General features: G+C 43.2%; 1 protein-coding gene across 1 annotated transcript in view; it reads left to right on the top strand.

The window, feature by feature from the left end:
• DRD4 (dopamine receptor D4) overlaps positions 1-18367 on the top strand; it is a 74591-nt gene that overhangs the window by 19328 nt on the left and 36896 nt on the right. Inside the window, exon 2 of the mRNA XM_029582895.1 lies at positions 10487-10599. Coding sequence (XP_029438755.1) covers positions 10535-10599 — 65 coding nt within the window. The 5' untranslated portion in view covers positions 10487-10534. The remainder of the gene's footprint in view (positions 1-10486; positions 10600-18367) is intronic.

The raw sequence follows: 18367 nt of genomic DNA, 5'->3' as shown, positions 1-18367 counted from the left end.
GTCGGCTGTCAAACTCGCTGACAGCCGCCACTCCTGTCCAAATAGAGGCACTAAGGACGCGCTAGTGTCCCTAGCGCCTCTTTTTACCGCCGGGCCCAATTTAAATATTTTGTTTTAGTGAATCGTGTGCACAAGAGAGTGGACACTTGCCCGCTCTCCTGCGAACTTTACTGTATCGGCCTGTGAGTCGATGCGCAGATGTCACACCAAAAGAGAACATCAAAAGACAAAATGTGTGCTGTGACAACCCTTATGAGTGGATTGTAATTGGGAGCAAGTCAGGTAAATGGAGATACAAACAAGGAGAATACAGAAAAACAAATGTTTCAAAAACAAATACTGCTTTTAATTCAAGAAATCAAAATGTGACTTTAATTGATTGTACAATAGTCACCTAAATAGATGTAAATGTGTCCACTGAATTAAAAGCTGCCCTTTCTGAGGTATAGTTGCTGCTGTTTGAGTCCTGGGATAAAGGGGTCATGTTATGGCAGGTTTGCAGTGTTATTTCACATGCAGCCTAATTTTAAAATGAGTGCGCAGGCATGTAGCAGCAGCAAGGTTTAGCAGCAATGAAGACACCTCAGACAGTATTCATGGTGAAGCGTCTTCCCGGCTTCTGGGAAGCCTCCCCTTTTATTGTAAATGATTTTATAGCATTGCATAGGATACATACGTCACATGTTTTGCTGCTACAATGTTTTCCACCATAAATGTTTGTGCTGACCTTTTACTAAGTAGGTGCAAGTGGGCAGTAGGTGCAAGCGGTCAGTCTGCAGCCAGGGAGGGGGGAGGTCATTAGCTGGTCGTGAGGCAATTGTTCTGAGCTATCTAGGTGTGAAAACCAAATAAAGGCAAGTAGGTCATGAACTGTTCTGGGGCTGCAAAAGCTTGCACTAGATATGTTTACTGCAGACTGATTTCCTGTTAGCTGGTGACAGAGGAAGGCTGTTACTTGCTAAAGCTTGCTGCGGTCGGAACATGACATTTCCTATGCACTAAGCGTAGGCCCAAGAAAAAGACCGTTAGACGTGGTGATAGATTTTAGCCCCTGACGTGGCCTGCCAGCTGCCAGGTGGCCAAGCTCCTAATCCCCACACAGGCACCCATACATGTGCGTAGGGGCACACGAGCAGCGATTTGCTGGAATTTTAAATCATGTGCATGTTCGCACACATAAGGTTTAAAATATGCCTACCGCGCGTAAGTATGCACCTTAATATTAGAGGCCAGTCGAGCAAACCTACTTCACATATCTTCCTTGGGGGCTTTGCTGGCTTTAATGTGTGTGTGTGTAAGCGGATTTTAAAACATGCTCACGTGAGGGATATTCCCAGTTTCTCCGATTAGTCCATCGGTTTGCCCAGGCAATCTCGAGGTCATCCAGTCCCCTGCACGCCCCCCCAGTTGACCTGGGCGCCTCAGCCTAGGTCAACTGGGGGGGCGTGCTCCCCATCAGGAGCTGCAGGAAATGCATGCGGCTAACAAGGCGCCTCACGCTGCAGCTTCGGGTGTTAAAATACAGAGTTACGTGTGTCACTGTCGGCCCCGCCCATTCCCTGCCTTTCTCCGCCTTTGTTTTTGCACGCGCATATATGCACATAAATCGCAGCGTTTAAAATCCACGTTTGCTCATTTGCGGCCCACATACTTGCACTTATACACATTTTTGCACTTTTAAAATCGACCCCAAAGTTTCTGCAATAGAAGGTGTTTGTGTGGCCGTTACTGAGCTGGCACCAGAATTACAATTTTTTTTTTTTATAGGGAGTTGTAAGGTGTTGAATCGCCAGGAGCATTTTTGGATTTTCTCCTTAAACACTGTCGATCCTCATGGGTTAAATGAGAGGATCAACTGGTATTCTTTGATCTGATGAGCATGAGGTGTTCCTATTTTTGTTTCCTGTTTTTTTGAGATTAATTATACGATGATACATTCTAGTGACCGTAAGTGACAATTGGAGCATTTTGATTGGATGAATTGAAAAGTGGACCTGATGGAGAACTTGCCTGCTTGTTGTTTACATATGCACCGTAGCTTGTATAGCCTAAAGAGGATGTGATGGCGGACTTGTTATCTGTTCTGCGATGAGGAGTGGACCTGAGGGTGAACCACTGACTGCCGATGGGTTTCCGGAAGAGGATTATAAAAGGTTCCGGGTTGGCGCCATTTGCTAAACAATGTGGGTCTAAATATAGCCCACTTGCAGAAAAGGATTTGCACTGAATTAGCTGCTTTCTTTGATGGAATTTTTCATGCGTGGATGGATATTCTTTGTTGAACTGGATTCGACAATTACAGCTGTTCCCTGAAGCAGGACTTTGGTCCGAAACATGGCCATGTCGGGACTCTCGGGACCTTTTCTTCGTTGATAAGTATTCTCAGTTGCAAAATATTAGCCATCATTCTGTTCCACTGGTTGGGAGATTTTTTCCATCAATTTTTTGCCGAGACTATTTTTAAGTAAAAATTGAAAATTTGAAAACAAAAACAAAATATATATGTGGTTTATAATTAAAGTAATGAGACCCCTTATCACAATCGAGTCGGATTCATTAATGCCTACTCGAGACTAGAGGGTCTAACATAAGTTTGTTGGTGATAGGGTGCTTTATAGTATATACCAGTACATTGGTTGGGATTATATAGTTGTTTACAAAGTTGTGTACTGGAATACACGGTTGGTGTAAGTGGGTGTTTGTGTGAGTTGTAAGGGGAAACATCCTAGGTCTATTGTTGGAGGAATTTCTGTGGATGCAGAGTGTGTGTTACAGAACTGGAAGTGCAGGGTTTATATTGAGATTTTGTCCTTTCTTGTATAAACTCTAGGTTTAATATTAATGGTAGTTTTACTGGATGGTTTTAACTGGGCAGGGCTTTTATTAATTGCATAGAAGGTACTTTTTGTTATGGTGTCTCCAAAGATTATATTGGGGATGTCAGCACTAAAGAAGTACGGTGATAAAGATCTGCATCCATGGGTGAAAGTCTCATTTATTTAACACAGTTTATTAAGCACATTGCTCGTTGCTCTCGCAGGATTTAAGGCAGTAGGTAGTTCTTATTTGGTTGGGTTATTTCTCAACCTTGTCTGCACCCTCCTGCAAGGGTTCTGTTTGTATCTATTGTTGTTCCTGAATATCAAAACTCCTCTGCTCTCTGCAGTTTCTTCTTTCCAGTTCTCATGTTTTCCATCTAATTACTTTCATTACAGAAGTCTAAATTTATCTTAAAAAAAAAAAAAGACATGGACTTTACCATTTCATTCTTATTATGTATTAGAATTACCCACTCCATGCACGGAAGGGAGGGGCTGTTTGCCTATAATGAGTTTACATGTGTGTGTGTGTCTGTCTATCTGTGTGTGTGTGCGTGTGTAACCCAATTTCTACTTTGGAACAGGACAAAGGGGCACATCTAGGAGCTGTTGGGCTACCATATATCACATAGGGCTTCCTGGATTCTTCCCAGGAGGGAAAGAGGTTTTCAGGCCCTTAGGTCTTGGGACTTTCTTTGTAGATTCAGGAACTAAAGCAAATCCAGAACAATTTGGGGTTGTTCCAAACTAACATTTTCACGAGGTACTTATGACATGGTAATTATTTGCCAACATGTACATCGTCTTCTAGTGTACTGTATAAATCAGGCAGAGCCTTCTATTAATATCAAGCACACTCGGAACAAGCATCCAGTTTACATCGCTCGTTAATTTTTCACAACAATCTCAGGAACACAGCAACAGACAAACGGTGCTCGAAATTCCAATAACTTGATCTTGCCACACAAACAGTATCAGAGAAAACATCTCTGGGATCATTCATTTGCTGGTTCAATGAAATACCTCAATATATGCCACTGGTCAATAAAATACTAATGCAAAAGTAATAACTCTTTGTTTCTTTTTCCAATTGGACTGAAACCATGCTTTTAAGCCATTCAGCTCATAATGCTGTGCACCATCACAGACACTGGGATAGATTTTTAAAGTTATGCGCGGGCGTAGATTTGTTTGTGCAACCCAGCGCGAACAAATCTACGCCCTATTTTATAACATGCACGCGCTGCCGCACGCATGTTATAAAATCCAGGGTCGGCGCATGCAGGGGGGTGCACAATTGTACAACCTGCGCGCATCGAGCCGAGCAGCCTGCCTCCGTTCCCTCCGAGACCGCTCCAAAATCGGAGCAGCCTCGGAGGGAACTTTTTTTCTGGCCCCCCCACCTTTCCCTCCCTTCCCCTACCTAACCCACCCCCCAGCCCTAACTAAATCCCCCCCCCTACCTTTGTTCAGAAAGTTATGCCTACCCGAGGCAGGTGTAACTTGCGTGCGCCGGCTGGCTGCCGGCGCGCCATTCCCCCGCCTGGGGGCTGGTTTGGAGGCCTCGGCCACACCCCCGGAACGCCCCCAGGCCAGCACCACGCCCACAGCCCCGCCCCCGAATGCCGCACCACGCCGACACGCCCCCCAGGCAAAGCCCCGGGACTTACGCGCATCCCGGGGCTTTGCACACGCCGGCGGCCTATGCAACATAGGTGCGCCGGCGCACGAGTCCCCTGTGTGCGTAAATCTGGCTGTTCTGAGGGTTTCTCTGGCCCGTTCTGCCACAGTCTGCATTTTGGAAAAATACCATTCTGTGCATCCAACTACTTTTAGTTTTTATTAGTTTAGTAATCTTTCTTTATCTTGAACCTTACATTTTCCATTACAGCCTAAAACAAGGCCTTGATAGTATGGGAATACCTTTTCTTTTCATTTTTACAGTGATACCAGAACCAAAACCAACACAACATGGAGCAGGCCAAAGACTCTGTTGTCAGGAATTCTTTCATGAATCTAACAATCCTGTACCACTTAAAACCTTTTTTAGACCCTCCCCCCAACTTTTACACTGTCCTTCAAGCATTAATTCTCCCCAATCTAGATTACTGCAATTAATTATATATTGTCCTTCCACAGAACATACTTCATCCACTTCAAATTATTCAAAATCGTACAGCTTGCTTACTCACTGGGATCCCTATTTGCAATCACATCTCTCCAGTTCTCAGATCTTTGGTTTGGTTGCCAGTACAATGGAGGCTTCAATACAAGACAGCTGTCATTATCCATAATCTACTTCATAATGTGTCTTCTTCATGAATTAGTTCTACTCTGTAAATACACACTCCTGTTCGCTCTCTTCATTCTTCCAACCAATTTTTGTTAGATATTCCCTGACCCAAGTTAACCTGCTTATATGTAACACATGAACGCTCAATCTCCATTTATGGTCCCAATTTATCACTATAGCCACCTGGTTTGGCTACACCTTAGAACCATCATGTGCATATTTTGATGTACTTATATTTTAGACTCTATAATTGAAAGAAAAAACATATTTGCTAAATATTGATGGTTGTAATAAGCACAGACAAGAATTAAGCATTTGTCAAATTATTTCAAAGTTTTGATGGCACAGTCTGTGACTACAGTGGATTCTTTACTGTTAGTATCATATGACTTTCAATAAAGGAACTAATTGTAGGACTTAGGGAGTCATTTTCTAAAGCTAGCGCACGCGAAAATGGACGTTTCGCATGTGAAAAGTCCCTTTTCACTTGTGATAGCTAAGAAGGGGGCGGAGTCGGGGCAGCGTCTGCCCCGGAAGAGGAGGAGTCGGGGTGGACGCCACGAAGACAGCATGGCTGGCGAAAAGGTAAGGAGTCTTTTCGCTTCCAATTTCTTGCCCAATAGCATCACCTTTTACGATGGCGCTATTGGGTGCGAAAGCGGCAGCGATCTTACTGCGGAGGTGCGATCGCTGCCGGCTATCATAGGCCCATCTCTCCGTACTACGCGATTCACGACGCCACGGTACATTAGAAAATCTAGGCCTTAGTTTGTTGATTGTAAATATTCTTCAAGTGAACATAAAATTAGATGCAATAACCAACAAAATTCTTAAAAACAAAAGTCAAAATCAAAACATCAACTGTGCATGTATAACGAAAAATTTATTACAAACTGCTGGGAATGACTAACATCCTAGAACCACCGCATACACATTTTCATACACCTATTATTTAGGCTTTATAATTGAAAAAAAAATATTTGTGTAAAAACTGATGCTTTTAATAAGTTCAGTCAAGAATTAAGCATTTTGTCAAATTTTCAAATTTTTGATGGTACAGTCTGTGACTATAGTGGTTTCTTTACTGTTAGTATCATACGACTTACTACTTCTCAGCAGAATTAAAAAAACTCAAACAAGACCTACAACACAAAGAACAATGCTGGTGGAAGGATCCCTCCTCTACCTCACATGCTTCTTACAAAACCGCAATGAGCTATTATAGAACCACCATTCTTCGCACCAAACGAGATTTCTACACCAAAAGAATACACGGCTTCCTCTACGACCCGAAAACTCTTTTCTCATATGTTGCAGCCCTTACCACCCCTGCTCCCCCTACCATTCCAGAAGAAGCCCAAAACAAATCTACAGAGTTGGCAATCTACTTTGACAACAAAATCAAAAATTTACTGGCTCCTCTGGCAACATCATCTAAAACCCCTCTTCCACCTAGCCAACCTTACTCCCCAGCTGTACACAAACAGACACTTGTATCTTTTGAACTCACATCATCCTTGGAAATCGAATCTATAATCAAAAACATGAAACCTGCATCACATCCATTGGACCAAATACCTACCAAACTCCTTCTCACCATTCCTAACACTATCTCTAAAGCTATGGCAGACATCATTAATTGCTGCCTCAGTCAAGGATCTGTCCCTGACTCATTAAAAACTGCATCCCTAAAACCCTTATTAAAAAAACCCAACCTGGACCCATCCAACCCTGGAAATTTCCGCCCCATTGCAAACTTACCTTTTATAGCCAAGCTAATGGAAAAGCTGGTCAACATTCGACTCACAGACTGCCTTGACTCCCACAATATTCTCTTCCCTTCTCAATTCGGATTCAGGAAACGCCTAAACACAGAATCTCTCCTTCTTTCATTAACAGACAATGTCCTGATGGGCCTTGACAAGGGCCAATCCTACCTTCTAGCTCTTCTCGACATTTCTGCGGCATTCGACACTGTAAACCATACAATCCTCATCAACCGTCTAATGGAAATAGGTATCTCTGGCTCTGCACTTCTCTGGTTCAAATCCTTCCTCAACAACAGGCACTACAAAGTTAAAATAAACGACAAAGAATCCCACTCCGTACCTTCTAATCAAGGAGTACCACAGGGTTCATCACTTTCCCCTACCCTGTTTAATATCTATCTACTTCCTTTATGCCAACTACTCAATAACCTCAACCTCACCCACTTTATATATGCAGATGACGTCCAGATCCTAATCCCTATCGCGGACCCCATCTCTACTACTATGAACTATTGGAACAGCTGCCTGCACACCATCATCCTTCTCTCGAGTCTCAACCTGGTTCTCAACACGTCCAAAACAGAACTCCTTCTCATCTACTCTAACGACAATAACCCCTTCGCCAATTACACAACCATACCGCTAGTAAACCAGGTGAGAAACCTGGGGGCCACCCTTGACTCCAGACTGAACTTCAAAAAGTTCATTAATACCACAACAAAAGAATGCTTCTTTAAGCTACAGGTCCTAAAACAGCTAAGACCGCTCCTACACTTCCACGATTTCCGCTCAGTTCTTCAGGCCATACTGTTTTCAAAGATTGACTACTGCAACGCACTATTACTCGGCCTCCCCGCCTCTGCTACTAAACCTCTACAGATACTGCAAAACGCAGCGGCCAGGATCCTTACTAACACACGTCGTAAGGACCACTTCATACCAATACTAAAAATCCTACACTGGCTACCCATCCACTACAGAATTCTCTTCAAGACTCTTACCATCATTCACAAATCCGTCTTCCAGCAATCCTCACTCCAACTGTCCATCCCTCTCGAACTCCATACTTCTGCAGGCCGATTAGATCTGCATACAAAGGCTCTCTCCAGGCCCCCCCAAACAAATTTGCGGTTCACAAATCCATCCATAAACAAGCTCTATCCACAGCGGGACCTCTCCACTGGAACTCACTACCCCCACATCTACGCCAGGAACAATGTCATCTCACCTTCAGAAAGAAACTGAAAACCTGGCTGTTCGCTCAAGCATATCGCTGAAGGAACATTTGACCAACCAGTACCGACCCTTTCACCTCCCCCCTTTTACCTTCCCACCCATTCCCTTCTCCCCCATCCCTCCGCACCAGTCCCTGCCCTTCCCCTGCGCCCCCCCATTTACCTCATCTGATCCGTCACCCACAGAATTTTATGCTAGAAACTGCTTAGGACAATTCTACCCGTCAAAAATTCAGATACTCTATATGTAATCAATTGTTCGCTATTTTGTTACATGGCTCTCCAATTGTACTCGTCTGATCTTCTTCTTCTCTTCTAACACCCATGTTTATGCTCCCTGTTTTTTGTAACTTTGCCTTCTATATCGTTGTTAATTGGTTTCTTTCCCCCTAGTTATACTGTAAACTGGTACGATAAGACTTGGTCTTGAGCATCAGTATATTAAAAGAATTTAAATAAAATAATAAATACAATAAAGAAACTCATTACAGGATTTTGGTTTGTTGATAGTAAATGTTTTTCAAATGAACATAAAATGAACATAACTTAATAACAGTATTGTTGGCAGAAAAAGACCAAATGGTCCATCCAGTCTGCCCAGCAAGTTTTTTATGGTAGTAACTGCTGCTCTACACAGGTTACTCCTGTGCCTTATGTTAAGGGTAGTAATACGAAAATGTTCCTATGATGGTTCTAGGGTATTTCAATATTTAGAGGAAATCTGAAGAGGTTTCCATGCTTATTATTGTTGTGTGTTAATGTTCTTTGCACTGTATCATATTAAAAGGTTCTTTCTTTATGCAGATTCACAATATTTTAGTTGCATTTGAAAAATAAAAACAGATTTGTACTTTATAATCCTATTGGGGATGAAAGATTAAGCAGCCCAGGTTGTCCGCTGAACACCTTCCTCAAGGTTCATAGTTCAGACTTAAAAGATCCCGACTTGCTGACATCCCCTATAGCTCATTCTACTTGAGATTCAGTTTTGCCGTTGCTCTTTGATATATTCTTGTTCACTTTCTTTACTTTTTTTACCTTTTAAAATTACCTTCTAAGAGAGCAATAATTAAACCCCACAGGGAGCTTGCAGGCCCAGGGGTCATTTTTATCTGTGAGCTTCAAAGCTAATTTTCAAAGAGAAACACCTGGGGAAATTTTAGGCTCCATGGTCATGCCATGCATACAAAAGTGGCAGAGGAGTCTGGGTGAGTGGAGAGGCATAGACAATGCTTCTCTGGGGGTGTGGTTGCCTAAGCAGCTTCATTATTGAGAGGCTGACCTCTCCACCTCTGATCTCTCCTCTCACCTACCACTACTAAAAATTGGAACTAGCACGAGGAGGAAGAAAATGGTGTGCCAAGTCACAAGTTCCTCTCCTGCAGAGGACCCGAGTGCTATTCTTTGAATCACATAGCACTGTGGTATCCCACATAGTTCAAAGCTCCTGCAGCAGAGATGAATGGGGGCTGAAGTATCACCATTGCCCTTCTCCTCCTATCAGTTCTAATTGGTGACAGCAGGAGATGAGAGGGAAGGTGGGAGTGGGGTGATAGAGAGGTTAAGGTGCATTATCCTTTTAAAGATGTGAGAAAGGGATGACAGGGGATAGCTTGGGGGTGAGAGATCAGCTGAGACTGAGAAGGGAATTAAAAAGAGGATCAACTAAGGAGGTGAGAAGCAAGCTGAGGATTGTAACGGGGCTGGGGCTGAGAGAAGGGATCAGCAGGGGGTAACTTTAAGAGAAGAGTTGTAGAGGTGAGAGATAAAAGATCATCTTAGTGGGTCAAGAAGTTGGGAATTGGATTAAGGGATGGGGGAAAGAGATGGAATTTGTGCTGAGGAATTGGGTTGAGAGGGTGAGAAAAGAGATCAGCACCAGTAGGGCTGGAGATTTGGGGGGGGGGGGGGGTATGTATGTGATAGAAGGCATGCAGGACTAGGGAGAGGAGGGACAACTTTCAGGAGGGCATTGTTAATTTGGGTTGAATTTAAAATTCTTAATCATTTTGAAAAATTGATTCCTATGTGTAAGAAGGAAAAGAGAACTTGATAGGACTATAGGGCTGTAGTCTTAAAGTCTTCATCTCTCAAAGTTGAGAATCTGGGATTAGGGTGGAAAGATAAGAGTATGGATACCTTGAAGGACACCTAAAATAATTAAAACCCAAAAACAAACTTATGAATGATGTAAAATGATTAAAGATCTCTCTCTCACGTTCTTTTCCTCCATGTTCCCATCTTTACTTTTTTTTTCGCTCCCTCTCTCACCACTCTTTACATCTCCTCTTTCATACTTTTGTTTTCTCCCCCTGCCACCCTCAAACTTCCTTTTCCTCTCTCTTTCTCCCCCTTTTGCTCTGCGTTCAGTTTCAGGGAGGTGTTTGGTTCTTCAGCCCCATTCTCTGTGATGCCCTAATGACGATGGATGTGATGCTTTGCACTGCCTCCATATTCAACCTCTGTGCGATCAGTGTGGACAGGTGAGTGTTTTCACGACGCAGAAATACTGCTCAGTACTGGATGTCCAGCACTGGCAATTTCAAAAGCATCTAGCTAGTTAAGTAAGGCTTTGAACATTTACACCACTAGTGAAGCTAAATTTAAGGGGTAGGTATGGTTAGGTACAGGGAAGAAAGTTAGGTGGCTAGCGATTGATTTTCAGTATTAGTTTACTAACAGCAAAAGCTGGCCTAAAGCTAGGTGGTAGCTGCAGCAGAAGTAGCCCTGCTGACTTGCAGTCTTCCTTCCACCCTGCTTCCCTTCCAGTGGTCAGAACATCTGATGGAAAACTCCTCCAGCAGGCACCCCTTTCCTCCCACCCACCTCCAATTCCCCATCCTGACCCAAACTTGCTTTCAAGTAACCTCATACCACAGCATCTGATCCCCTTCCCCAAACCTCAAAAGCTCCCCTCTGCCCACGACCCTTCTGGCAGGACCATCAGATGGCTAAACGGTGCCCCAGGCAGTTGAAGGGGGTCACTAGCCAATGATGCAGTTGTCCTGGTGGAGTCTTACTTCCATCACCACTATAGTGACAGTGTTGGCAGAGGCAATGAGGGACCATCCACCCCGGTCTGGCACCTCATGTAGGCACCTGTCGTGCTAGTCTGTACTTTATGACTTAAGGAGTACATTTATTTGTTAGCATTCTGTTTATTGAAAGAGAGATTTATTTGCACTGTGGATTATATATATATATATATATATATATATATATATATAAAAAATGAGGGAACCTCTTGACTAATGGTAAATGATTATATGTTATGTCAGATATCATTTTTGAATGAATACACATATAACCCTTACTGGAGAGGTTTTAAGTCCCAAGAGCACACAAACTTATTTCTACTCTTTGGGGCTGCTCCAGCTAGCAGTTAACTCTCATGCATGACTCTCTATCCCATGGTGTATTCTTTTTATGAGGGGAAGCTCTTGCTTATTGTATATTATGGAAAAGATAGTCAATAGACAACTATCAGAGTACCTTGAAGAAAACTACATTCTTGCACCTTCCCAGTACGGTTTTCGTAAATCGTTAAGCACTGAATCCCTACTTATCTCTCTCACCGACAATATTCTAACTAATATGGATAAAAAACAACCTCACCTCCTTATTCTTTTAGATCTCTCTGCGGCCTTTGACACTATCAACCATTCATCTTTATTACAAGGTCTGATAGACATAGGCATTAAGGGAACAGTACTCAGCTGGTTCAAGTCCTTCCTGGTTAATAGACAATTCAAGGTAAAGATAAACAACAAAGAATCACACCCGGTCCCAGCAAATCAAGGAGTCCCTCAAGGTTCCTCCCTCTCTCCAACCCTTTTCAACATTTACCTTCTCCCTCTCTGTCGACTTCTTAAAAATCTAAACCTAACACACTACATTTACGCGGATGACATCCAAATACTCATCCCAATCTCAGAATCCCTACACAAAACCTTGATTCACTGGAATAATTGCTTGCAACTAATCAATCATCTTCTATCCAGTCTCAGCCTCATTCTCAACAACAACAAAACAGAGATCTTAATTATCAATCATGACGTTAATAACAATCTAATATACCCAGCTGTCCCACTCAATTCTACCACTCCTACAATTAATCACTCACCATATGTACGTGATTTAGGCGTCATGATAGATAATCAGCTTAACTTCAAAAAATTTATAAGCACCACCACTAAAGACTGTTTCTATAAACTTCTTGTCCTGAGAAAATTGAAACCACTTCTCCACTTCAATGATTTTCGGATGGTTCTACAAGCCATTATACTAACAAAAATTGACTATTGCAACTCGCTCCTTTTTGGCCTACCAACCTCATCCATCAAACCCCTCCAGATGATTCAGAACTCTGCAGCTAGAATCCTTACCAATACGAATAAAAGAGACCACATAACCCCCATACTAAAACTCCTCCACTGGCTGCCTATTAAGCAAAGGATTCTCTATAAAGTATACACAGCAATTCATAAATCTATTTACAACATATCCCCACTCCACTTAAGCACCCAACTACGTTTTCACTCTTCAACTAGACCTATCAGAGGAGCTTATAAAGGCACACTCTATGTTCCTTCAACGATATCCTTACATCAGAAACGTACCATTTCTTTAGCAGGACCCGTCCAATGGAACATGCTCCCGCCAGACATCCGCCTTGAGATCTGCTTCGCGTCCTTCAAAAAGAAAATTAAAACCTGGCTGTTTAGCCAAGCTTTTCCAGAACTTTGATTATTTTTTACCTCCAGCTATCAAGATTTTCTCACCATCGCAATCCCTTTTGCAGATCACATTTATCTTAGACAATTACGCCTTATTTTATGATTTGATTTCTCAGAGACTTTACAACTTTATCAGTGTTATTATTCGAATCTGTTTTCCATGTTTTCCAAGTTCTATAACCTTGTTATATGTACCGCCTCTTGGCATAATTTTTATGTTTCAATGTAAACCGATGTGATCTGTATTTTAATACAGGAACACCGGTATATAAAAATCTGAAAATAAATAAATAAATAAATAAATCTGCAGAGCAAGAGACAGGTCTAGCAGACATAGTGTATGCACAGAACTGTGCTGTGGTGCTCATGATTCACATCAAAAAAAGAAACATTGCCATTAGGGAGATCTGACAACCAGACAAAAGAGACAATCCAGTGGGAGCACTGAAAGGAGAGAATCACCTTGCTGGTGGCCGAAAGGAATCAGTAAGTTTTGCTTGTGAAACTTGTTTTTTTAAGTATTGGGGCAAAGTAAACTTTTGGGGTATATTATTTAGTGTGTAAATAGAAGTTAGAGTGTTTTATTTTTAAATAGTCAGTAAGGCAGCTAATAAGCACAAGTTAGTGTGTTTGTATATTAATTAAAAAGAAAAACAACGGTAGCCAGAAGTTAGAAATAAGCTAGGAGCAGTGTATATCTAAGTAAAAATGTTGAAAAGTTCAGTTACTCACCTTGGAAAGGTGTTAAGGTAGTATGGTTTGGTTTGATTAGGTACCGACATTTGTTAATCAAGAGAGCAATGAGTCACTCGGGCTGACTAACTGAAGTGTTAAGGTTGTGTGATTGATTTGATTAGGTACCCTCATTTGTTAATCAGAACAGCAATGAGTCATTCAGGACAACTAACTGTAGTGTAAATCTCCAAAGGGATTGTTTTGCACTAATTTACCTTAGAAGCACAATATATATTGCAAGGAAAGAACTCAGTAATCCATAATCCAATGGGATCACTGAGAGCAGAGGATTACCTTGCTGGTGGCTGAAAGGAATCAGTAAGTTTTGCTTGGAATTTTTTTTTTTTTTATGTATTGGAGTGAAGTAAACCATTGGGGTTTATTATTTAGTGTGTTTGTGCTTTTAATAGTCAGTAAGGCAGCGAATAAACAGAAGTTAGAGTGTTAGGCTCTTAGGTAGAAAGCTTAAATCCAGAACCTCCAGGGTAGCATTCTCTGAACTGCTTCCTGTTCCACGCGCAGGTCCCCAGAGGCAGGCAGAGCTCCAGAGTTTCAATGTGTGGATGAGACAATGGTGCAAGGAAGAGGGATTCAGTTTTGTAAGGAACTGGGGAACCTCTTGGGGAAGGGTAAGTCTCTTCCAAAAGGATGGGCTCCACCCTATCCAGGGTGGAACCAGACTGCTGGCGCTAACCTTTAAAAAGGAGATAAAGCAGCTTTTCAACTAGTGCAAAGGGGAAAGCTGACAGTTGCCCAGCAGCGCATGGTTCGGAGGGAGGTATCTTCAAAGGATACTAATGATGCATTAGAATTAGAGCATCCCAATGAGAAAACATAGAAACAGAGAAATGATGGCAGAAGTAGACCAAACGGCCCATCCAGTCTACCCAGCAAGCTTTCACACTTATTTTTCTCATGCATATCTGTTACTCTGACTGCTGAGTTCAGGGCCCTTATTGGTAACTTTTTGGTTCTAATTTCCTTCCACCCCCACCATTGATGTAGAGAGCAGTGCTGGAGCTGCATCAAAGTGAAGTATCAAGCCTAATTGGTTAGGGGTAGTAACCGCCGCAATAAGCAAGCTACTCCCACACTTATTTGTTTACCCAGTCTGTGCAATTTAGTCCTTGTTGGTTGTAGTCTGAATATAAATCCTCATTTCTTCATCCCCCTGCCGTTGAAGCAGTGAGCTGCGCTGTATGGGGTAGATTTTTAAAAACTGCGCCCGCGCGTACTTTTGTTCACGTGACCGGAGCAAACAAAAGTACGCAGGATTTAAATAAATACACCTGTAGCCATGTGTATCTTTTAAAATCCGGGGTTGGCGCAAGCAAGGCTGCACAAAATCGGCAGCCTACGCACGCCGAGCCTCGCAGCCTGCCTCCGTTCCCTCCGAGGCTGCTCCGAAATTGGAGCAGCCTCGAAGGAACTTTCCTTCCACCCCCCACACTTTCTCCTCCCTTCCCCTCCCTAACCCACCCCCCCAGCACCCCCCCAGCATGTGCACGTTACGCCTGCCTGAGGCAGGCGTAACTTGCATGTGCCAGGCCGGCTGCCGGCGTGCCATGTTCCAGTCCGGAGGCTGTTCTGGAGGCCACGCCCCTGGGCCAGAACCACACCCCCAGCCCCTCCCCCAGAACGCCCCGATGATGTACCGGCCGCGACACGCCCCTGACACAACCCTGACACACCCCCAGGGACTTATGCACGTCCCGGGGCTTTGCACACGCCGGAAGCCTATGCAGCATAGGCTCGGCGTGCGCAGGGGGAGCTTGGGGCAGGTTTTCAGGGGGTACATGCGTATCTTATGCGCCTACCCCTTTGAAAATCTGCCCCTATATGTATTCAAAGTAAAGTATCAGGCTTATTTAGTTTGGGGTAGTAACCACCACAACAAGCAAGCTACTCCCACACTTATTTGTTTACCCACCCTGTGCAATTTAGTCCTTGTTGGTTGTTGTCCGAATATAAATCCTCTTTTCTTCATTCCCCCTGCCATTGAAGCAGTGAGCTGTGCTGTATATGTATTCAAAGTGAAGTATCAGGCTTATTTAGTTTGGGGTAGTAACCGCTGCAACAAGCAAGCTACACCCACGCTTCTTCATGAATGCAAATCCTTTTTCCCACATTTCCTCTTGCCGTTGACACATAGAGCAATGTTGGAGTCACTTTAACCATGTGTATGTTTAGGGCCAGATTTTAAAAGGGTTACGCGCATAAGGTGCACGCGTAACCCTTTTAAAACCCCCCTGCACACGCCTAGCCTATTTTGCATAGGCTCGGCAGTGCGCGCAAGCCCCGGGACACGCATAAGTCCCGGGGCTTGCAAAAAGGGGCGGTCAGGGGCGTAGCCAGGGGGTGCGGTTTTGGATCAGGGGTGTGTTCGGGGGCATGTGGATGGTCCGGGGGCATGGCCGAGTGCCCCGACACAGTGGCCTGTGTCGGAGCCTGGCACGCGTAAGTTACTACTCCCTGGAGGCAGTAGTAACTTTTCAGATAAAGGTAGGGGGGTCTAGATAGAGCCGGGGGGGTGGGTTAGATAGGGGAAGGGAGGAGAATGTGTGGGGGGGGGTGGAAGGAAAGTTCCCTCCGAGGCCGCTCCGATTTTGGAGCGGCCTTGGAGGGAACGGGCAGCGCGCAGGGCTCGGCGCATGCAAGTTGCAACAATGTGCACTCCCTTGCACACACCGACCCCGGATTTTATAAGATATGCGCGGCTACGCAAGTATCTTATAAAATCCAGCATACTTTTGTTCGCGCCTGATGTGTGAACAAAAGCACACGCGCGCACTGTGTTTTAAAATGTACCCTTTATTGAATAAGGGTATTAATCACCAGGTAGTAGCCATCATTCCCGCCAGCTACCCCCATGCCTCTTCTCTTCATTCACATCCTCTTGACTTTATGGATTCACAGTGTTTATCCCATGCCCCTTTGAAATCATTTACAGTTTTGGTCTTCACTACTTCCTCCGGAAGGGTGTTCCAGGCATCCACCACCTTTTCCATGAAGAAATACTTCCTGACATCGGTTCTGAGTCTTCCTCCCTGGAGTTTTAAATCATGCCCCCTGGTTCTGCTGATTTTTTTCCAAAGGAAAAGGTTTGTCGTTGACTTTGGATCATTAAAACCTTTCAAGTATCTGAAAGTAGTCCGTGCCTATAACTAAAAACTCAACTGAGCTAAAAAATTCTAACTTATCCCTATCAATTAAAAAGCAGAATGAAAATGCAAACAAAAAACACACTTTGAAATGTTTGTATGCTAATGCCAGAAGTCTAAGAAGTAAGATGGGAGAATTAGAATGTATAACAGTGAATGATGACATAGACTTAATTGGCATCTCAGAGACATGGTGGAAGGAGGATAAGTAATGGGACAGTGCTATACCAGAATACAAATTATATCGCAATGACAGAGAGGAGCACCCGGGAGGCAGTGTGGCACTTTTGTCTGGGATGGCATAGAGTCCATCAGGATAAACATCCTGCATGAGCCTAAATGCACAATTGAATCTTTATGGGTAGAAATCCCTTGTGTTTTGGGGAAAACTATAGTGATAGGGGTATACTACCGTCCACCTGGCTAAGATGGTGAGACGGACAGTGAAATGCTAAGAGAAATTAAGGAAACTAACCAAATTGGTACTGCAGTAATAATGGGAGATTTCAATTACCCCAATATTGACTGGGTAAATGTATCATCGGGACATGCTAGAGAGATAAAGTTCCTGGATGGAATAAATGACAGTTTTATGGAGCAATTGGTTCAGGAACCAACGAGAGAGGGAGCAATTTTAGATCTAATTCTCAGTGGAGCACAGGATTTGGTGAGAGAGGTACCGGTGGTGGGGCCGCTTGGCAATAATGATCATAATATGATCAAATTTGAATTAATGACTGGAAGGGAGACAGTAAGCAAATCCACAGCTCTAGCGCTAAACTTTCAAAAGGGAAACTTTGATTAAATTTACTTATTTATTTTATTTATTTATTAGCTTTTATATACCGACATTCTTGGGTACATCATGCCGGTTTACAATATAACTGAAGGAGGAAAATACAAAAAACCAGGGTGGGGGGAGGGGAGCAGCTAGGAAGAGAGAAGGGGAGAGAGATCTTCATTCAAAAACTGGAAGAAGGATCCAACAGAAGAAAATAGGATAAAGCATAAACGTTGGCAAGTTAAATATAAGACATTGATAAGACAGGCTAAGAGATAATTTGAAAAGAATTTGGCCATAGAGGCAAAACCTCACAGTAAAATGTAAAAAAAAAACAACATCTGAAGCAGAAAGCCTGTAAGAAAGTTAGTTGGACTGTTAGATGATCGAGGGGTTAAAGGGGCACTTAGAGAAGATAAGGCCATTGCAGAAAGATTAAACAATTGCTTTGCTTCGGTGTTTACTGAAGAGGATGTTGGGGAGATATCCATTCCGGAGAAGGTTTTCATGGGTAATGAATCAGATGGACTGAACCAAATCACGGTGAACCTAGAAGATGTGGTAGGCCAGATTGACAACATGAAGAGTAGTAAATCACCTGGACCGGATGGTTTACACCCCAGGGTTCTGAAGAAACTAAAAAATGAAATTTCAGATCTATTAGTAAAAATTTGTAACCTATCATTAAAATCATCCATTGTACCTGAAGACTGGAAGGTGGCTAATATAACCCCAATATTTAAAAAGGGCTCCAGGGGCGATCCGGGAAACTACAGACCGGTTAGCCTGACTTCAGTGCCAGGAAAAATAGTGGAAAGTGTTCTAAACATCAAAATCA

The sequence above is a fragment of the Rhinatrema bivittatum genome, chromosome 17 (genome assembly GCF_901001135.1).
Source record: "Rhinatrema bivittatum chromosome 17, aRhiBiv1.1, whole genome shotgun sequence".
In the NCBI taxonomy this organism is placed as follows: domain Eukaryota; kingdom Metazoa; phylum Chordata; class Amphibia; order Gymnophiona; family Rhinatrematidae; genus Rhinatrema; species Rhinatrema bivittatum.
The sequence above is the reverse complement of the archived record's forward strand: the minus strand, read 5'-3'. Positions and strand labels throughout refer to the sequence as shown.